Source organism: Ornithodoros turicata, chromosome 1 (assembly GCF_037126465.1).
Source record: "Ornithodoros turicata isolate Travis chromosome 1, ASM3712646v1, whole genome shotgun sequence".
Lineage (NCBI taxonomy): Eukaryota > Metazoa > Arthropoda > Arachnida > Ixodida > Argasidae > Ornithodoros > Ornithodoros turicata.
In genome coordinates this window covers 198,009,875-198,033,021 of record NC_088201.1, presented here as the reverse complement: position 1 = coordinate 198,033,021, position 23,147 = coordinate 198,009,875, and the positions used below count along the sequence as shown (strand labels likewise).

Here is a 23,147-nt window from a genome sequence, read left to right as displayed (position 1 = left end):
GTAACAAATGAAAATATGAAATAAAGGAAGGTAATTTGAAAATGAACCCTAGTGGGGCTGATTTTGAATTTCCAGTAGCACTCCATTCGTGTGTGTGCTTTTTTTTTTTTTTTTTTGATAGTCCATGAGTTTTTTGATAGTACATGACTCAGAGAACAAGGAGCAGTCAAAAACAGGGACAACGACACAAGAAGACACACAAACAGAGGCTCCACTATCAACAAGTTTTTGCCCCCTTTTTTTCCCCTCTATACCATTGGGTATAAATGTGCTTGTGCAATTCAGTAAAAACTTGTTGATAGTGGAGCCTCTGTTTGTGTCTTCTTGTGTCGTTGTCCCTGTTTTTGACTGCTCCTTGTTCTCTGAGTTGCCTTATTTATTTTTGGTTAAGGAGAGCTGAACGGCTCTAGGTTAATAGTATTGATAGTTTGTGTAACAGTTGTGATCTGACAAAATGGCGTAGTTGCAGGCTTGCTGGTGGATAAACTTCATAATCTAGAGGCCAGAGTCTGTGCACACAAAGGTATGATGTGCTCACGTGTTTGTGCAGTACCACACGAACCTGACATAAGTTCTGTTGCCGTTCTCGTCGACCTTCTATTTCTTTCGCCCCAGTTATCGTTCAATCGACCCACATGTAAGAGTGTTTTAGAGTGTGTTAGAGTAATTTCAAACATAAGCGCAGCATGTGACTCATACGCACAAAGGAACAGACGACAAGATTGCGCCTTGCGAGAAGACAAGCGAACGCAATCCCGTCGCCTGTACCTTCTTCCTTCGTGCGTATGTCATTTTTTGCGTTTACGTTTGTTATTATATGGCATACCAGCTCGTTTTGCGTTTACTGTCTGCATTCAGCATATATGTCAATGGATTAGAAGATGATATATCGGATTTCGTTGGCGGAATATTGGCAGCGACGTTCTATGCGGGAAATGCAGAATACAATTTCCAAGCTCCAAATTCCAAGTAAAAGATAGATAGTTGTGTTCGTTTTGATAAATATGACTGTGTATGCACGTATTTTGATGTAGTTTATCATAAGCTGCCCTTTAACTACATCATTACCTATTTCTTGTCGTTCTTTTTGCCGTTTAACGAAACTGACAGCTTCTCATCTTCTTGTGTATAGCTGCTCCTTGAGTTCAGAATATTGTTCCGTCCAACGAGAACTCGTCGCACAAGCGCAGCAGGGATTTCAAGATCGTTTGATGATCGTACAGGAAAACGGCACGGAGGCTGAACTACTCCTCATTGCAGATAGCGACGGTAAGTTTTTCTTTTTTGCTTTTTCCCATTTTGGTTACACTAAATATTCAATATGTGCTATTTCAGGTGACCTGTGCATCCTTGCCCTGACATTAATTTCACGGAGATAAAATGAGTAGTCTTCGTCAGTTATCGTACAGGTGAGAACAAAATACGCTTGCTTTGCATGTAGGTAGTATTTAAAAAAGGTCTTTTCAGGAACAAGAGCTGCCTCTCTGCCCCATAATCAAGCCCATCGATATAAACACCATTCAAAGGGCAATTTTAAAGCTCGAAGAGACAAAGGCTCGGGAGAAGTGCATTGATTTTGTAAATTTATTTATGTAGTACTGTAAATAAACATTTTTTGGGTTTGGTTCAAAAAACTTCGCATTGTCTTTGAAGTTATTTTAGGTACAGACATGACGTACTTTATTCCTTGCGTGCTTTTGGTGCAAAGAAATATACTGTTCTGCACCCAGTGGTCTAGATACCTTTGTAGTACCTTGCTGCTTCGATTAAATTTATACCTTCAAATTACCTGATAGAAACCTTCTAAACGGTATTTATTCTGCACCCAAAGGCGTGGATTTCTATACCGTTACTATACCCTGTTCTATTGACTAAATAGTTACCTCGGGGTATATAATTTGAACCTCTGAATGGTATATATTTTACTCCCCAAAGGTTACTTTGTTATACCTTTGCTATACCCTGTTCCTGGGATTCAGTTTATACCTTGAGGTATTTAAGTTATGCCTTGTGAATGGTATTCATTTTGCACCCACGGGTCTACATTTTTATACCTTTGCTATACCCTGTTCCTGGGATTAAATTTATACCCTGCAGTATTGAAGTTATACCCCATGTATGGTGTATACTTTGCACCCCAAGGTCTGAATTTTCATACCTTCCTGCAGGTATAAATTATTATACCTCACCTGGTGGTATCATTTTTATCCCTTTTGGGGGATGCGCCACAGGACAGCCATTTATACCTTTAAATGTGTAAATTTGGCTGAGAGTGATATCACACATTAAAGGGACCATGAAACGATATTTGACAAGCCCACGATCATTTTTAATTAGTTCCCCTGTACTAAAGCATTCACTCTGTGAAATATGAAGTTGAAAATCGTACAAATATCGAAAATATTCGATATTTACCACAGGCGTGAACAGCAGCTGCTACTGCCCGTCTCCGAGGCGAACTGGCCGTGACATCATACACAGAACATGTTGCCGATTCGCGGACGGGCTTTTGTGAGCAAAGCGCGAAATTTTCAAACAAGCTTGTATACTTCGTCATGAAATATGTTCACACATCCTTATGACATCCATATGACACAAAATCCTACGAGAAATGTAATATACCCGTTGACTGTCAGTTATTACCTGGAAGCGCCTGCCGTACAAGTTACACCTGAAATGACGTATGCCCCACACTACTCCCAAACACTCCTGCTCAGTGGCGCCGTAGTTTCGTTCTGCCTTATTAAGCTGCCTACTTGCGTACGCCACCGGGTGTTCTTGACTATCAAATGTCTGAGACAGTATCGCGCCTATAGCGTGCTTCGATGCGTCGGTCGTGAGCGTGAAGGGGCGGGTGAAATCTGGGAATCTCAAAACCGTTGCCGTGACAAGCTTGTCTTTGAGCACAGTGAATGCGTCTTCGGCCAAACCGTACCAGCAAAATCGAACTGTCTTGGACGTAAGGCGTGTGAGGCGTCTAGCTAGCTTTGCGAAATCGGGAATGTGGCGACGATAATAACCGACCAACCCTAAGAATTGGCGAACCTCCTTAACGTTGCTTGGTCTAGGGAACTCTTTGACACATTGCACTTTTCCCGGATCTGGCCTGACTCCATCCTTTGAAATTATATGTCCAAGGTATTTGACTTCCGATTTCAGAAATTGACATTTGGATGGCTTCAGTTTGAGCTCCGCTTCCCTTAATCTAACCAGAACTTTCTGTATGTGCTTGATGTGGTCCTCAAAATTGTTACTGAAAATAATTATATCATCCAGGTAAACGTGGCATGACTTTCCAAGCAGTTCAGCCAAAACAACCTCGGCTGTTCTCTGCCACACGGCAGCACTATTTGCAAGTCCCATCGGCATTCTTGTCCATTGATAATGCCCTGTCGGAGTGTAAACGCCATCTTCTCCTTGTCCCGTTCGTCTAGCTGAATCTGCCAATAACCCGAAGCCATGTCCACGACCGGAGCGCCCCATGGTGACGTGGAATGTTCTATGATTCCTTTGTCCATCAGCTGGCTGACCTGACGTTCCATCTCCTCTCTTTTCGAATATGGTATCCTGTACGCCCTACGGTACACCGGCGCAGCGTCCTGTGTCGGGACACGGTGCTTAATAACACCACAGCATCCCAAGTCCAGATTGTCAAGCGCGAACGCGTCACTGTACTTTGTGATTAAGGCGGTAAGGCTGTCACCTTTAACACTTTCGATGTGGCCTAACTGGAACATCTTCTCGACATCTACAACTTCGATCCCTCGCACAGGAACTTCGCCTGAATCAGGTAACGGTTCGGACACTTCAGCATGAACTAGTGAAGCGACAACCTTATTCTTAGGAAGGGTTATTTCTTGTAACGTCAAAATCGCGATTCGAACTGGTACGTTACGGCTTTCGTGCACGCGTATTAGGGCACTCGCCCCGGTCAATCCGTTCACCTCTAACCTGTCCACCTCAAGTACGGCTAATCCACCCCCCTGTATGCTCTCCGGCAGGACACCCACGCAGATACTTTCTGAACGTGGGGGGAATTGGTAACAGTCCGCCATCCTAACCCGCGTGCGATCCTCGGTAAGTCGGTCACAACCGCACTTCGGTAACGTTCCTTGCCAGTTTGGGGGGTCCCTGAAATATACCATTAAGAATAAACGTTTAAGAATAAAACATTCAAGAATAATCCACTTAAAAAATACACGGTTAAAATATATCTCCTAAAATAAACCGCTTACTATCCCGGCTCAGAAATCACCGTTTAATAATCCACAATTAAAAATAAACTGTTTCAAAATCCCCTCACCATCTAGCACGGAGGAGGTCTGATTGCAATTTACGCCGGGTTATATCATGTTATGTTAGGTTAGTTTGGTTTGGTTTCCGTTAGTTTGGGATAGTTTAGGCTAGTTTGGTCCTGTGAGGTTAGGTTAAGTCCCTTGCTTGCAGTTCACCTTGATTTGGGCCATACCACATGATTCTAGCAACTGTAGGGTGGATTTAGGGGGATTCTGAAACGATTTATTTTCAATGATATATTCTTAACCGTGGATTCCTTAGCGTTTATATTTAAACGAGGATATTTCGCCGATTATTTTTGCGCGTTTATTTTTAAGCGTATATTCTGGGAGATATACTTTTAACAGTGGGTACTTCCGCGTTTATTTTTGAAAGATTATTTTTAATGGTTTCAAAGTGGATACACCCGCCAGTTTATAATGGGTACTTCCTTGTCTTGTATCGTTAGAACGCCTCGGCTAGTGATAAGATCGATCGCCGCAGCCGTCAATGTGTCTTGTCCGATTATGCCGTCAGTGGGAAATAGTGCGCCATCCTGACAAATATAACACGGACGTTCGAACTCCGTGGAACCTAGCACGAAGGGGACATTGTAGCAGCCGCTATACTCAAGTGGACTTCCCGTTATACCAACCAACCTCACACTTGACCCATTCTTTATGTACAAATCTCGCCATCCAGGCTTCCCTCTGTTTAGAAAACCCTCTTTTATCAAACTGACCTTAGAACCTGTGTCGATGAGGAATCGCGCAGGACAACCGGCAATCGTGCACTCTACCATCGGGCAGCACTCTCCCCCAGCTCGAACGACGCAGACCTCTGTATCCCCCTCGCCGTGGTCGTCGACGGGGGGTATATCTAGTTTCCCTGGTTCACTGATTGCGGGGTGCGCGGTTCTGCCCTACGTTCAGTGTTCATGCGGGGCTCTTCATACCTATTTCTGACGTGTGATCGGCAGATTCTCGCGATATGGCCCGGTCTACCACAGTTGTAACAAGTCAGTTGTCTGCTCTCGCGACGTCCACTGGGAGGGTACTGACTACGTTCCTCCTGCAGGGAAAGCGTCCTGGCCAACAAGGTCTCTAAGCGTTCAAGCCGCGTTAACATGTCGGACTTTTCATCCCGTTCCTAGCAAACCCCTCGCACAGCCTGCTTTTCTCCGATAAGTCTCTCGTTGCTCTCTTCTCTAACGGCCACCTCCACAGCCTCCTCAAACGTTTTGGGATCATGAGATAAAGCGAATCACCGTACAGGGTCCCGCAGACCGTTGAGGAACTGTGTCCGAAGCTGTTGCTTGACGATCTCATTAGCTACGTCTCTCCTTTCGTCGGCGCGCTCGCCCTCAAATGTGCCCAACGTATCGTTTCGTAATTTCCGAATTCGCGAAGAGAATGCCCACAAATCCTCACTAGGCTCTTGTCGCGCACTGTAAAATCTTTCCATCTTCACATGCTGGGGTTCTGTGTCGAAGCGAGCTAGACTCAATTCCCTGAAACGTTTGTACGTAGTAGCGTTCTGTACATCCTCATCATGTCACGCAAAACTATACGCGGCTCCCACCATCTTGCATCGTGCAATGCCGATCAGCTGCTCGTCTTTCCAGGCACTCATTTTGCGCACTTGCTCCAACACAATAAAGAAGTCCTTAACACTGACACCATTGCCATCACCCGTAAATGAAGGAACCATTCCCCCCAAAGCTAACACGCCCGGTGCTACTGAGTTTGCCATTGCGCCTGCCTGCGTTGCCATGTTGGTCTCCCGCGCTGACCTCTCTCATTGTGACGTCCCTCGTTTCTGATGCCGAAAGGGGACGGAGCACAAAATTCACCAAGAAAAGGGGATACACTCAACGTGGGCACCCGCAGAGGCGAGAAGGAATAACAACCACACACCTCGTCAACAAGAAGACATGATTTAATGAATAAAACTAAGCACTACGCCATTATTCAGTTCGTATGATGGATAATACAAATCGCGGCAACAACACACATGATATCAAGCGAACATGGTATACTTTAAAAGAACAGTTATACAAAACGCACGGTTAATGAACATGTGAATCGTGTGCAAACGTAGGAGACACAACAAGGCGGCAAAAGTGACTGACCCTGACTTTGCGCATTCCGACGACACCACATCTTCACCAGGCCATGGACGATGGTGTAGCAGACGAGCTCTGAAGATGACTTCAGCAGTGACCTACGCGGCCGGCTTTCCATGCTGTGGCTTTCGGTTGCTGCTTCCGTCGATCTTCATCCGCTCTGGTCTCCATTCTTGGTCCACGGCCGGGTCAAACAATAGCGAAGACGGTGACTTGGCGGCAGGCCTACCGTCCAACTTGGAGGCTCGGTCCCAGGAGCTCGGCTACCGCCCTCGTCGATCCGTCTCTTCGCTCGCCACATCGTCGTCGGGTGCACCTCTTTCCGGTCAGTCACCGCCAGCTGGGCCTCCTGTTCGCAACTTCGGTTGCCTGGACGTCAGCGCAGGTGGAAGGAGACTTCGGGGACGAACCCTCATGTCGAAGGTGGGTTCCAGGCATCAAGGCGCCGCCGTCGTCCATCTCCCTCCGGGCATCCGTCCGGGCTCCCGCTCTGGATCACATCTGGACGACTCTTTTCTGGTTCCGACCCTCGACGCAAAACTACCACTGACTGTTTATGCCACTGTCCCACTCTCTCCTTTCTCAAAGTCCCCCATGGTCTATATAACCTTCCCGCGCCATGTCACAACCCGAGTCAGTCACGTACGCCAAACAAAAAAAAAAAAAAAAAAACACACACGTGCGTCCGACAGTGCATTCGAAGAACGCTGTAATTGCCACTGCTTTCGTTTACATACAGCAGTGGCGTAGCCACGGGGGGGCTAGGGGGGGCCCGAGCCCCCCCTACCTGCCACGGACCGACCCACACAAATCGTGCAAATCCGAGAACATAATATATGTGGGGGGGGGTCCAGTGTGACGATCGCGAAAGTTCTTGCAGTTCATGGCGTCTATCTAAGAAGCACTCTTGAATGGTTTTCAAAGTATGAGCTTTTCAAAATACTTCCAATCTCGTGACGCCACCTCATTGGGCATGACAGCCTATACATTTAATCGTACTGTGAACGTCTAAATCAACTATTTTCGTTCCTTTTTTTAATCTACAGTTTGCAGTGTGCACAAGTATGTGTGTGTTGTCGACACAGGATCAGCGGGGGGGGGGGGGGGGGGGCGAGTATTCGTATCGAGCCACCCCTACCTTGGACGTCTGGCTACGCCACTGACATACAGTTATGGTGCCGTTTACACAAAGCCGCCTCTAAGGGAAAACAACTCGGTCTAAGGGGGAGCAGATGTTACCCTTCCCACGAAGAGACACTGCGTACATGTCAACTAAAGTTTTATGGCTTTCAACTGTGGGGGAACGCGAGATTTTGCGACCGTTTGAAAGCAACAGGGCGCGCTGTCCCTTTGATGTAAAAAAAACTCGGGAAAAGTCTGTGAAACCGATTTTATCAGGAAACTCGGACCGTCACACTCGCTCACCCCTGAAAGAAAGGATTTTCACAAAGTGAAAATCCGCAAAATACACGCCAAACATTGTAAATCGTTGCGTCGACCACAACAAAAGTTCGGCTACATTCTTCACAAAGCACGCACAATGCACAGCCGAATCACGAAATAAAAATTCACACACTCACGAAAATGTCCATTGTCCTGTACTCGAGTCCAACAACAAAACTGAACTGAAAACCGATTAACACAATTAACTTGCATGGTCGCGCAAGAGATGAAACAATTACGTGCAGGCGCAAGCGCGTCACTAATCATAGAACACAACAAAACTTTACATTCACCATTCACAGTTCAACGCAAATCACACTTGAAGAACCTACTGTTTCTGACTTATATGACTCGCAATATATACACCAAACTATCACACAATGAGCAACAAATATTCACAACATCATCAAATTACTTGTGGACAACTTCCCACAATGAGCTACATTCGAACAAATGCGTCATAGTTCAGTCAAATCATCTCGCTGCATCGTCAATAAGCCCTACCTGCGGCCAGCGAACTTCACATGGTCATCCGGTCTGCCTACTTGCAGCCAGGTTATTCTCTACGCTGCAACAAATCTTCGCGAATACATGAGACGCGTTCCCTGCATTTCTTCTGCCCGAATAACGCTGTGACGGGCGCTCTATTACAACACTACAGTTCCGTAAACTGTACTTTCCCTCCGTGCGAATAACGTCGCGACGGGTACCCAGCAATGCGGCTAAACAAATTCTAACATTTCATCCGTGCGAACCACGTCGCCACGGGTACTCTACAATGCTCAACGATGCATCTCATAACTTCAAATCCATCCGTGCGAATATCGTCGCGACGGGTACTCTACGACACGCAGCAATGCCGCTAAACAACCTCTAACGGTCCATGCGCGCGAATCACGTCGCCACGGGTACTCTACAATACTGGACAATGCAGTTCTGTACTCCTAACATTCCATCCGTTCGAACCACGCCGCAACGGGTGCTCTACAATGCTGAGCAATGCAGCTAAACAGCTTCTAACATTCCATCCGTGCGAACCATGTCGCCACGGGTACTCTACGGCGCTAAACGGCGCAACCTATATAATTTCTTTGGCACAAATAACATTACAGCGGATACTCTATGACACGCTACAGTACAGATCTAAAGGATGGCATTCCTCCTCCCCGCTCGAGGGCAAAAAGGGGTCTCGAACGGTTTCCTCTGCGGACTCACAGGAGCGATCCCACCGCTGCCACCAATTGTGGCGCCTCTCGGCTTTGGAGAAGACGGAGCACAAAGGGATGGGAAACGCTAACGTGGGCACCCGCAGAGGCAGAGAGACTCAGCACAAAAGAAACAACAAACATTTAAATGGCAAATGCGATACACGATATAGACGATAAAAATGCTCAGACAGATCGACTATGGCGTTCCCTAACCTAAAGAGGACCTCGGCACGGTGACAAAGTCAGTGCTCTCACCGAGTGCGTCGTCTCTCGTCACACAGCGATGAATCCTGGATTCGGGGCGAGATACACGTCCGAAGCGTAGGGGCCGATGACTGGCTGAAGCGAGGATCCCGGCGTCGACAAATGATGAGATGCTTCTCCAAGAATTCTCAGTCCTGGGTTATGACGTCTTTCGAATTACGGGGCGGTGGCCGATTCAGGAGAAAACTACATCAACTTACTGGCCGCTGAACCTCGGTTCTGGCAATCAGTCGCAGCGTTCTCTATGCTTCCTTTCCGTGTCCGAACCAACCGCCCACTGCCACTTCCTTCGTTTTCGCGGGCTTTTCTTTCTGCTCTTTATTTTTAGACACTCTTCGCGGACGCTGTGTTGAAACTGGACACCGGGAGCACCCGAAAACATGTGGCCGAACGTTTGCCGGACGAGTCCTCATGGCCCCCTTGGCACTGCAACTTCGCACAAGGCGGGTCGTATCGTGTTACAGTTGCCTCCCTCGGGAAAGCCATTCCACTTCTCCCATGCAGAAGCAAATCCTCAAACCGTCACAGAACTACACCTGTAAAGGTGGTAAAAGTATGCTCCATCCACGGGTTTAGATCAGCACATGCACGGGACTTGACAGCAGCTTCAAGCTTACAAGATCTGTTACAAGATCCTCTAGTGGACTATGTGGCCACTAAGCATTCCCGTGCATGGCACTTGCATATTGCAATTGTACAAGCTTCTTCTTTTTACCTTTTACTACATGTACCTTTTACGTCGTTGTTGCAGATAGAATTATTGTAACAGAAAATTCAACAACGCAAAGCCTGTGTGCCTTGTTTTGTAAAAAGAATTTGGATATCCTCCTCCACTACCTTCTTTGTTCCCTTTCTCTAATGTACATCAGTATGAATAACTGTACCATGTGTGTCTCTATCATGCCTACTGAAACACGGACTCTATTCAAAGCTTGTGTTTCAGCTAGATTATTTGAATGTTTCTGCCTCTTATATCCGTGAGTTCTGCTAATCCTACCTGTGTCTGTAAAGGGAGCCTGCGACCTTTCTGGTAGGTGTTGTAGGTGAGGTCATTTGAGGTGACTTTAATATTAATCAGCTCGAGTAACCAGGGAACCTGGTCAGCAGCAAATACTACAAGTTGACATTTGAATCTGTGAAAACATAAGGCGCTATGAATTCACACTTTGGCTGCACTGGTCCCATTGAAAAGGATTGTGCCAGACAACAGGATGTTCCCCGCAGCCATCTTGTTCGCCTCTGGCCGACGTTTCCAAGATAAATTGTGTTCACTTCGGCACCCAGCTTTTGTTGTGAAAAGTGTGACGTGAACATCTGTGGCTACTTCGTGATGATGCACATTTGATCTACTTCCTCTGGTCTGGTGAAGCAGAGGGCACAACAATGCAAAGTAGAAAAGCTTTTAGTATCTGCAAACTTGTATCAGCAGGCCATTCAAAACTGTCGTCTTCAGATTTCCAGAATGACGCAACAGCTGTTTCCACCAGTGGTGCAGGTATTGTCATATCATGCACCTGTAAGGAATGCAGAAGTTAAAATGTTAAACAAAACAAGAGCTTGACCTACCTATGAGTATGAGTATGTGTGGACAATAGGTGTTGAATTCATCACTGGATAAATATTGAGAGGTGTTGAGTCATGCGTTTGCACGCTTTTACTTCCGAGTTTCAAATTCTTGCGAGTGCTATATTTTTTCCAATTCCTGCCTGTTGGTTTCCACTCTGTGCTCTGCAACACGGCCGTGAGTTCTGGTAATCCTACCTGTGTCGCGAGGGGGAGTCTGCATCCTTTCTAGTAGGTCTTATAGGTGAGATGACTTCAGGAGTTAAAATGTTAAACAAAACAAGAGCTTGACCTACCTGTGAGTATGAGTGTGTATGGACAATAGGTGTCAGCCACGATGGAAGCCTGTGTCGCTGATATGAATGAAGAATACCATCAGCATCTATGGCACATAGTTTAGTTGGCACTTATGTTCTCCTGCGAGAGCTCAGGGCTTCCTAGGTTAAGAGGGGTTTTGCGTTTGGTACATTACGCAGTGTAGGCATCACGAAAATCAGTTTGAGTTTGAAGTGAACCACATTACTATTCCTGTGTATCGGTAAATACATACCTCGTGTGCACTGGTGTTCGCATCGTCAGGCGTCAAAAGGTGAAACACTGGTGTCAGACTGGTAGGGAGAAGTTTTCGACAATCTGCTGCTACCATTTCGTACGACTCGTCAGAGAAATGGGTAGAGCAAACACGGCGTGGCTCACGAATGTCTTGACCAAGCGCCTGCAGCAACTTTCGTTTCCGCGCATTTTCCGTCGGCATCTTGTGGTACACAACGTCCCTTGTCGAAAGAGCACACTTGGTGTATCCCCGAACATTAAAGTAGATATCTCGCATCGCTGTCAGGTGAAGCTTTGTTTAATTTTGAAATGAACCTTTTTGCGTACACAAACTTCGTAAGCCCGCAATAAACGCCGTCGTCGTGCGATATGGTTGGGAGGAGAACAAACAGAGGGCGCTGACCGCGCTGACAGTATTTTGGGATATTGTTGCTTCGATATGTGTCCCAGTAATTCTTGTGATTCTAAAAGTGGTATTTACTGGAGATTAGTAGCCGGTCCTAAGTTCATTGTGTACTACTTAGGTATCACGTGACGGGAGTACTCCCATCATGACTTTTTTAGCTGTTGCGGGGCGCAACCTACCGTCCGATTTAATTTTTCTAATGTATGCTGTGTAATAATTAACGCGCTTTGAGCGCTTAGGCTCTATGTGAGGCATCACACAGGCAAACACTACCAGGTCGCACACAGAAATGGGGGGGGGGTCAAATTTCACTTTACAGTTCCTTTAACCATGGGTTGATGGCCTGAGGATGCAATTTGTGGTAATGGTGAAGCGGCATTGCTGAATATACTGTTCAAGTCCATCGCTGGACGTCCGTCGATGTTCACCAGATGAGGGAACGTCTCAGTAACGCCTGCTAGTTGTTATGCCCGGTTCAAAAAGTGAGGGTGTCTGTACAAAATTGTTCCGTGGGTCGCTCTGTTTCTGCTGATGCAACAAGTGCCGGTCCACTGTTTCTCAGCTGTATCCTCTCAGGCTACAGCAGTACCAGGTGATCCTACACAACTTTCAAATGAAGGAAGGCATACGAGTGCATTTCTGAAGCTGGTAAGTGCGTCCCATGCTTTCTTACACCAATATGCGCATACCATTCGCGTTCAACGCACCTATTTTGTAGGTGGCTCATTCCACGCCAAGTGATCCAGCGATGCTGCTCGACCCCCGCCGATTTTTAGGAAAAAAAAAATCAGAGTTCATTGTGGTGGTAGACGTATCCCAAATCCAAAATATTAGCCTCAAATAGCGACGCATTCCGGCGCTAGGGGCCTCTAAAGTTCGTGCTTCGAGCACACACTGTGGCCCCTCTGGAAGCGTGTTGTGAGCGTTCTATAGCACCGAAGAAGCCCAAAATTTAAACTTGTTTTCTAGAAAGACAATATCACCAACTGACCGAATTTGAATAGTTTACCGCAAAATTTGGGATTTGCGAGATTCTGGGAACACTTCAAAATTTGCCGAACTTTGACATTTTTTATAAAAATAGCTACAGCATCTACCAAAACGAAATTTTGCAGGTGTGAAGCCCCTCGGGAGTAGTCTATAATAGTAAAGTATTAACCATTTTCTGAATGATCTAGGTGTTGTAAAAAATTCGTAAATTCATGGAAATCCTTAAAAAGTCTACATTGCAGGGTTAAAATTTTCAATGGCGATAACAAGCTAGAAATATGCGCTTTACATAGAACTGTGAAAGAACTCCGCATTTATCCCTAGAGAAAAAATAAGGAAGGTTTTTTTTTTGATAAACTGAAGAACTATATATATGCATTTTTTTTTTCGCTATACTCGCGAAGCAGGTTTTGCAGCGCGGTCATAAGCGCATGCTGGTCCTGCTGGCCTGAACTAAAAAAAAAACTTGAGGTAAAACTGAAGTTTTAGCAAAGGAGTGCTGGAAGCTGTTCTACAAGAGGAGTGAATCACCATTGAAATGGTAATTTCCCTATTTAGGTAAGAGCTTTCGACCATCTCAATGTCGCGGCTGCACACAGTTCACTGAAACTACCGACCACGCACCTATACGCTCAAATGCACAAAAGAATGAGCACTAGTGAGGATATGTCTCACAGGCATTCTAGAAGCAGACTCGGTGTGAAATATCTAGTATTCGACCCAAGCCGGGTGACTCATCTTCACAAGCTTCCGCACAGCCGGTTCAAGGCTCTCGCTTCGCTTCTCATGTTCACTGCCTTGTTCATCTTTCTTGGCGGGCTTGGTCGGAGGACAGTCCGCACTTGGTACAATAGCAATCTCTTATAGCATCAGTTCCAGTTCGACTCGGTCTTTGGTCTTTTTTGTTCCTTTTTGTAACTCAAACGTACAACATATTCTGCACAGGAGTATCCTATATTAGCTGCAGTTTCAAGAGACAGTTCAATTTCGACAGACTTGCACACGTGCAATTTGTGTTGCTCGTTTGCTCAAAAAACTTCTTTTGGTGGTCGTCGTCGTTGCACTATCGGATATATTGAACATAGAGATTCCGATGACACTTTGGTGACTGCTAGCACCAGCAAAGGACCTCCACAGCGGTGAGTGTTGAATTGCCCTCCTTCTTTTACAGTAGGTTGTTTTACTGCTGGTTGTTCCATGGGAAGCAACGAATTAGAGCAACATATTCTATTCTGTGGCTTTTCTCTCCTTCGCTCCATTTGCTCGCGACTGGTATTCCATATGAAAGTTCCTCTATGGGATTATAGCGTATAGTATATTTTTAACGAAATTCATCTATAGCACATATTGCGATATATATTTTTGAAACTAAAATCAATTATTGTATCACAACTCACACTTCGTATATGGTGTGATTTTATTCCTTCCTTGTGTCACAGTGACCCCATTTTCTTCCATGACGTTTTCTTAAAATCATGCATGTCATTTCTGTAAAACCTTTTTTCTTGTTCATGTCTTCAGGCATGACGCTAATGATCCTACGCGGTGCAGCTTTGGGCCACTGCGCTGTAATGAGCGCACATGTTGAAATCCGCTGAATTACTGCGGGTTCTGCGATTTCAATATTCCCGCTCGTCACATCACATCGCATGTCTTCGGTCCAGGCGCGACAGAAAATGCGTACTGGCACGACAGCCAGGCTACTGTTCATCCTATCACTGTTTATTTCCGTGATGTCGACAGACAGGACAAAGACCCACAGCACGAGACTTGTAAATGGTATCAGACTCACTAACGCATGATAACTGAGCAGTGCACGTTTTTCAAGGGCAACTCCTACAACGTTTCACCGCGGACAAACCTCACATTGAGAAAGTTTAACATTGAATATTTTACAGATGGTGCTGCGTCATAGTATAAAAACAAAACAAAAAGTTCGTCAATCTCTGCCACCATGTAAATGAATTTGGTATGAGCTTATTTGCATTTTTTGTGCGGCGTCACATGGGAAGGGTTCCTGTGACGGCATCAGGGGAACGTTGAAGAGGCTCGCAGCAAATTATTCGAAAACCATTGAAATAAAAAAAATATTCAAAAACCAAATCTTGACGCTTCATGATCTGGGTGACCATAAACGAAATTGAGACGGAAGCTTTGACTTTGCTCATAAATCCGCGCGCTTTAGCCATAGGGTGGGTGATATCCCAACAGGCGCAAAAAGGAACTGAAGGTGCACAAGGTCGAAATTTATAGACATACTTTAAGCAGCATGGCGGCAAGCGCCAAAAAAGGAAAAGGGACATCAATAGTCAAGCGAACTTGAACTGCCTAGCCTTTTGGGCCTGGTCGAAAGAGCTCTTATATATGTAGAATATTGACTTATTTCACTTTCAGAAGAGCTTCGGGCATTCCTTCTGCTAAAATTTGAGTTTCACCTCAAGGTTTTCGAGGCGAGCAGGATCAGCGCGCGCTTATACTTGGTGACCGCGCTGCAGAGCCTACGTGGCGAGTATAGTGCCGAAAAAAGAAATTATTTATTCAGTTTATCAAAAGACACCTTCCTGATTTTTTCTCCACGCATAAATGAGGTGTTCTTCTACAGTTGTATGTGAAGCGCATATTTCTAGCTTCTTATCGCCATTGAAAATTCTGAAAAAAAAAAAAAAAAACGCCTAGATCGTTGAGAAAAGGCTGAATATTTTTTTTATTATAGACAACTCCCGAGGGGATTCACACCTGCAAAATTTCGCCTTCGTAGATGCTGTTGCTATTTTGATAAAAAATGTCACAGTTGGGCAAATTTTGAAGTGTTTCCCAGAATCTCGCAAATCCCAAATTTTGCGGTAAACTAATCACATTCGGTCAGTTTGTGATATTGTCCTTCTGGAACATACGTTTATATTTTGGGCTTCTTCGGTGCAGTAGAACGCTCACAACACGCTTTCAGAGGGGTCACGGTTTTTGCTCGAAGCGCGAATTTCAGAGCCCCTTAGCGTCGGAACGCGTCGCTATTTGAGGCTAATATTTTGGATTTGGGATACGCCTATCATCACAATGAACTCTGATTTTTTTCGTGAAAATCAGCGGTGGTCGAGCAGCATCGCTGGATCAGTGGGCGTGGAATGACCCAGGTGTTGTTGCAAATTATTCAGCAGCATAAACCGGCAGACAGTTAAGTAATGTGCAGCCATAATGCCTATGTAATCGGACTGTGTAATTACCACCTGTTCCATCTTAAAGGGTCTTTGACCAGAAGCTGGAGGGACTTTTTCGGAGCGGCTACGGATAGAATGCACGAAAGAAACTTTACATACGAAAATGCATGCCTCAACACCCCGTAGATTTTGTAATCCCGAATTGTAAACACCGCTGTCCACTCCGACGCCGGCACACATAATGTCAAACCCAGAAAACGTACGCATATAGAAAAAAAGCTCATCTGGTCATCCCACTGGGACGACGTCAAACTCCCATGCAATCAAGGCGCAGAATGCCGTCACGTGATCAAGCACTACAACAAAAACATTCTGGAAGAACCAACGTTTCTAAGCCAATATACTGTTGTCACAATGTCTGGGAATAAAAAGTATGTACATAATTCGACATCTGCGTCCTGTTTTATAACTGGGATAATCCCATTAGCGACTTCCGTGGAATGCGGAACTAGCTACGACCACTTCCGGGATCCAGCGCGCTGTATTTTCAAGTTTTCTTTTTTGATATATTTTGGAACCGACCAATTGATCGAGGTAGACTGTTGGACTTCATTTGACACGCATCTCGGTTATATCGTCAAAACGAGATTTCTCCGCGGGCACTCAGTCACATACGATACTGGGCGTTCAACAGCAGCTGCAGCTATGACCTCGCAGTGCTGGAGGGTGTCCTGACAGCGACGAAGAGAAGTACAGATTTTGCCAATCGCATTTGAAAAATATAGACGATGAGAAGCAACCGTCCGTTGAGCAACAACTTGGTTCCTCATTCCGACTTTTCCGAACAAATTTGCTGGTTGGAAATGACCTTCCCGTGTCCAGTTTCAACACAGAGTTATACCCCTGTCACACGGGCATTTTCGATCCTGCTCGACCGAACCTGCTTGAACCCAATGCAGATCGGATGGTGCTACACGGCCGCTTCCAAGCAGGATCGAACTTTGATCCTGCTTGACTCAAGACAGTTCCCATAACAGGATTGAGAATTTCAAGACTGCTCGACGGCCGCCATTTGCATCCTCGACCCCGGTGAACTGTCATAACTTAAGACGGACATGCGCGCGAAGCTACAAATGGTGCTTACATCGGTATACGATAAATTACCACTAATATCGCTGTTATATAGGAAACGCGAAATTAATGAGTTCCGTTTATTTATTTGCACAGGTCAACCATTCAATGCGCATTGAAAGTGGCCGTGTAGCAGCGTCAAAACTCGAGCGTGCTCGGGAAGTTCAATGCAGATCGGATTCGAGAAGGATCGAAATGCCCGTGTGACAGGGGTATTACACACTGTTAAAGTCATATTAGAGGCAGGCCATTTGTGTGTGTGTGTATGTGCACAGCTTGGTGCAATTGTATCTGATTTACGTGACTGTGATTTGTTGTATGCTCGTAGTGTCAATATCTCAATTATCGCACACTGTATTGGAGCCAGGCACCTCGTCAGGCTAATGCCTTTTTTGCCTGGTGAATCGAAACTAAGTGAACTGAATTGGAAATAGGGATCCTCATAAATTTGTATGGCTCCTTTAACAATGTTAGGGTGATGAATTCATGGAGGTGGAAGGTACAGGAGAGGAAGACACCTGCACTGGTAATGACACCTACGTCAACGTTGGTCTCTCAGGTAAGGGACCATGTACGGGCTCAGGCAGGGGACCATCTTTTCGGAATGTGGTATATACCACGAGGTTGTTACAATTTTTTTCCTGCCCTTTAAAGGAATTCATAGATGGTGAGCATGCGTGCGGACGTGATATATCTCACTACAACCAAGGCCACCTCAGGCATCTCAAGACTTGCCAGTTGCACATGAAGTGTGTGACACTTCTTCACACAACATTCTGCAGTTTTGAAGCATGTAGTATATGTTGAAAAGTGAAAGACAGAGCGCTAAAAATGTATCTAAGGTGAGAAATTGAGTAGTTCCTTGGAGTGAATAAATCAATTTATTTTCAGCATTTTGTGAAATACATGGTGATGGCAAGTTTACCTGTATTATACCGTCTGACCATCTGGTATTGGAGTTCCATGTCCTAGTTTTGACATTTGAAGTGTTATTATATATAATAGCTATACCAGGTTATTACATATTTAGGGCCAGAAGTTTTCAGGTTTAATCCTATTTCTCCGCGTTTGTACCCCCGAATGCAACTATCAGACTTCGGGTTAAACCCGATATTTGCGCCCCGATGATGTCAGTAAAACCCGAAAAACCGGCCAAACATAGAACATAGAGGAGGGCGCAAGCTAACCAGCTAGTCTCAATCCGTGTCGAGCCGAGCGACGAGTCAATCCAATCCAACATCTGATTTGCGCATGCGCACCAAGTGGCGGGCTTTCTGCGTTCTCCTCGGTTGTGGATGCTTCAAGCGTCCGTGTCGGACGCTTTTGGTCACACTTATCACACGAACTTCGTTCAGTTTTGCAACGTGCACCTTTGTGTGACGCCTATTCTTGAGATCAAAGCCTGCTGTCCTGATGGGCAGACCAAAGAAAGCAGTCCACGACTGGGCGAGGGAGTACTCGGATCTTGAGGTTAAGCAGAAGGCGCGCCTGGACGCTTTTCAGGACTCCGGTGAAACACCTGCGGAATTCACGTTGGTCTGCAAGTACTGCTGCCTGGAGATTTCGCAGAATCCGGCATAAAAAGACCTTATGATCGCATCAGAGCGCACGTGGCGTCGGCACGGCATGGTAAATTGAAAGCGGACTTCGAGAAGCTAGAGCAGCAAACGAAACAACAAACCATCTTCGACATTACCGTATGACAGCGGAGCAAGGAAAAAGAAGCAGAAGGTGCGATGCACGATTTTGTTAGACGGTGAACTTGGGCGCTTTTTCAAAAGGTGTTGCCCGGCCACGAGGACAATACTTAAAACTTCAGACTGGGCCTGTTGGTAAGGCATGGCGGAATAAAAGCGCTAAAACACAAGGACGACGGACACACAGTTAGCGCAATGTGTGTCCGTCGTCCTGTGTTTTTAGCGCTTTTATTCCGCCACAAGGACACTGCGAAGCAGCTGAGAGAAAAGCACCGCCGACAGGTGTTTGAGGCCTCCAAAATGAAGTTTTTAAAGAAGATAGCCACTGCAAAGATAAGCATCGTTGTAGACGAGTCCCCATACGTCATCGGCACTCCTACCGTCAACACACTCTTCTGCTACTACGACGCGGAAAAAGAAGAGAAAGCAATTGGCCTTGCATATGTCGTGCACGTGAAGGCGTGCAACAGCTATAGCATTGGTGCTGTGCTGACTTCTGTACTGAAAGAATAGGGAAAAGACTGGAGCGACGTGGTTGCAGTCGCCAGTGACTCCGCGGAGTACATGCGGAAGATGGTGCGCGAAAGGAAGGCGTAAACATCATTCACGTGAAGGACTTGCCGCACCTGATCCACGTGGCAGTGGATAAGGCCCTCTCGTGTGAAAGTGTTGCCGATGTTCGTGCAGCAGTGATCGAGTTCGGGCACTATTCAAGCATGCAAATCACCTGTATCAGACGTACCACGAGATCGGCATGGCAAACGAACTGTCATGCAGAGAGATGCAGAAGCCACCTGCTGTCGTCCCCATACGCTGGCACAGTTTCTACAGATGCCTGTGCGTAGTCACGGAAATGTGAGATTGTTTAATTGAAGTACTGGAAAAGGATCAATGCAGCTCAAAAGCTTCTGATCCTAGACAACTTCTCTCTGATAGAAAAGCTGCGGTCTATGCAAAGGCGGTTCTACTTCAACAGGTACTGGAACATTTGGTGTCAATCGAAAAAAAGCTACAGAGTGGTCAAGTCCTAGTCCCTTGGTACTACCATCTTGTGCATGTGGAGCTAGCTGCAGCTATGGACACTGTAAACGGAGGGCTGTTCATGCCAGAAGGCAAACAAAAAGCAGTTCTTTCAATGCTACCTAGACATCATGCAGCTGAGGTGAAAAATAATGTGGGGGAATTTTGCAGAGCTCTGACTGACAAATGGAATGCCGCATGCATGAGGAACCTAACAGAACTTGAAAGGGGCCAAGTGTCGCAGAACGAAACATGGAAGCAATCCTTGATCCTCGACCCCCATCAGAAGCATACTGCTAGCCAAGAGTTCGAATCATACCAGAGCTTCTTTTCACTTGTAACTTACCCTGCATCTGTGCAAGAAGAATTTTGTCAGTACTAAAAGGAAGACATCCCAACAAATGATGGCATGTGCATCATGGAATACTGGGTGAAGAACACTGATGCCAGCCGTACAGGCACTGGGGCCGTATTAGCATAACGTTTTCCAGTTGCCATGGATAATGCGATTGCATTCGCCAGCCGCACACTTTCCTAAGCTGAACGGAACTTCTCTACTACGGAAAAGGAGTGTCTTGCCGTCGCCTGGGCTGCGAACAAGTTCCGTCCCTACCTGTATGGTAGGCCATTCGCGGTGCTCACCGACCACCACGCTCTGCTGGCTTAACACTCTCCGAGATCCTAGCGGACGTCTCGGCCTTCGGATACTTAGGCTCCAAGAATATAACGTAGTCATCATGTACAAGTGCGGACGGCTCCACTTGGACGATGATGCGCTTTCGTGTTGCCTTCTACCCTCGGATGAATCCCATTCCTCCCATACCACCTCTGCCGTCCAAGCTAATGACCTTGTTTTGTCCGCACTCGATTCTTGTTTCCTGGACTCCTTCGACCCTTCAGGTGGCCGAGTGACCAGTGGGCCACGGCTCTAAGTCTGTAGCTAGCGGGAGAGGCCTTGCCTGTTTTCGGGCGGTTGTCTGCAGAGGACTCGAGTAGCTATCAACAGGTTCGCGCTGCGTTGTTGTCGAGTTTCCGGTATACTCCCGAATGGTTTAGGGAGAAGTTTAGGAGCTGTGTGCCTGACAAGAAAGAAACTGCCGTCCAGTTCGGAGCACGGTTAAGTCATTTGTTCGACAAGTGGGTAGCGACATCCAAGACTACTACAGATTGTAAGAACCTTCGAGATTTGCTACTCCGTGAGCAATTAGAGGGTTCTTCAAGGAACGAGAGCGTCATACGTTTGATGAGCTCTGCCAACGGGCCTACAGGTACCTGGAGGCACAATGATTGCGAGGTATGGGCCGGACAGTCCATACCTCGCACCTGGCCCATACCTGGTACAGCAGGAAGTCTTCTTCCGGCTGTGCGACACCCCACTGACAAAAAGAGAGGAAGATGCAATAGAGGCGGCCCGTGTAGGTCCTTGTAAAACACTATGTTGTACTGGAGTGTCCTTCTTTTTATTTTTACCTTCATAAACAATTTGTTTATATTAGGGAAACTACATGACGGTGTTGGACTTGCACTGAGCGTTCTATACAGCTCGGTACTCGGGATGTGCTGGATGGCACGTTTCAAAGGATTCAATTCACATCACTACAAGGCAGCACTTGTACACCACCACACAATGTATATGTTACGGTCAGAGGACGCATGACGACAATCAAAGCAGTGTTGCCCTGCTGGCCAGTTCTATTCGAGCACAAAGAAACAGTTCAATGCTTTCCCTCACTCACAAAGGCAAGAACGATTATCCTACTCTCTCTCAGTCTCTCAAGGAGGAAATACTGACTTGTTGCAAGATGAGGATTCCCTGCTAGTCCTGATGACATGGATGCACAAACAGTAGACCAACAAAAGATTCTTCACATGACACCACAGGTTCTTGGTCTGGGGGATATTACAGGAGGTAAATATATTGAACTGTGAGTAGATATATAGATATAACACACATAGGTGGCAATTTGTAAATCCTATAAAGTACTCTGACCTGAGAAATATTATAGGAAAAAAGAATGATGTCAATATTCCTCCAATAAGAAGTAAATTTGCACTAGGCAATTTCTGCTTTATTCTGTGTGTTTATTTATCTCGAGTACTGAGTACTCTCCTGCACTATAACGAAACAACTGCCCTCGTGACAGCACCCCTGACTGATGGTATTGATCTCTTCAGTTGCAACATATACTTCTTACCATGAAGGTATACTAACATCAATTGGCATACCACATATAATGCCTTGACGAGCTCAAGGCCGTCGTGTATGGTCACGTGAATAATTTTCTTGGGAAGTGTATACCCTTTCAACAAGTACTAGCAAACTCCTTCCGGCTATATATAATTCATAATTATTGAGTTAGATTTAACGAAAATATATTGTCATCACACCAGCTCAGTTGCCTTCTTTAGATATCATCAAGAATAGGGTGGCAGATTTTCATCAACATTCAGATAATGTAATTCACATGCAATGCTCAGTCATTTTTAAAATTTTCATCCACATCAGTATACCTTGTATATTCAAGTTTGCTTCTATCTTGCCTCTAGCTAGTGTTATCTAACATGCTAATGTGGCTAGTGCAACCAGAAAATATTTGGGAGAGGGTTCTATGGGCAACTTACACGTGGAAAGATGATTCTGCCCTCCTTTCCCTCTCCCAAATGAAGTGTTCTGAACCCCTCTCCCCCTCTCCCTATGTCCCTGTTGGCCATGATATGGTAACCCTGCTGTGACACCACTGAAAAAAAATGCAAAACAACTACACGTTGTCTCAACAACGACGCTAGGAGTTAAAATGTGCAGCCATGTCAACGCCAACCACTGCCGAAATGCAGATAAGAACAACATTCCGGGAGCCTGATGTTCTAACAGCTACTGGGAATTCACAAGATCATAATGTGCTTGAACATAACTAGCACAATCACAAACGTTTGGATGTCCATGTGTCTTGGCTCAGCAACCTAGTATGTATACATGCAACCAATGTATGCATGATTGCATTTGTCTAGCATTTGTGACAAGACATACAAAAGTCCTTAAGGTACTGAAAATCTATATTCTAAATCTAATCAGCATAGGCCAGTTCAATCACACTGCTTGGTTGATTCATTTTATAAAGCTCTGTTTCACACGTCAACGAAACTTAGCTCTTCGGTAGGCAAGTTGGTCTGGTTGGGTTCTGGTCCATTCTCCCTTTGATCTTTGGGTAGTCAAATTTGGACCGGCATCCGACTACGCCAGTGTTTCTCGAACTTTGCCAGTACGTGACCCCTTAAGGTAGTACCAAGCTTACCACGACCTCCCCTTAACCTTCACTC

General features: G+C 45.7%; 1 protein-coding gene across 1 annotated transcript; it reads right to left on the bottom strand.

The window, feature by feature from the left end:
* Window positions 1–3,263: 3,263 nt before the first annotated feature.
* Window positions 3,264–4,055, bottom strand: LOC135393209 (uncharacterized). The gene has a single exon (XM_064623706.1). It carries the CDS (start codon window positions 4,053–4,055, stop codon window positions 3,264–3,266), a length of 792 nt encoding a protein of 263 aa, XP_064479776.1.
* Between the last annotated feature and the right edge of the window lie 19,092 nt (window positions 4,056–23,147).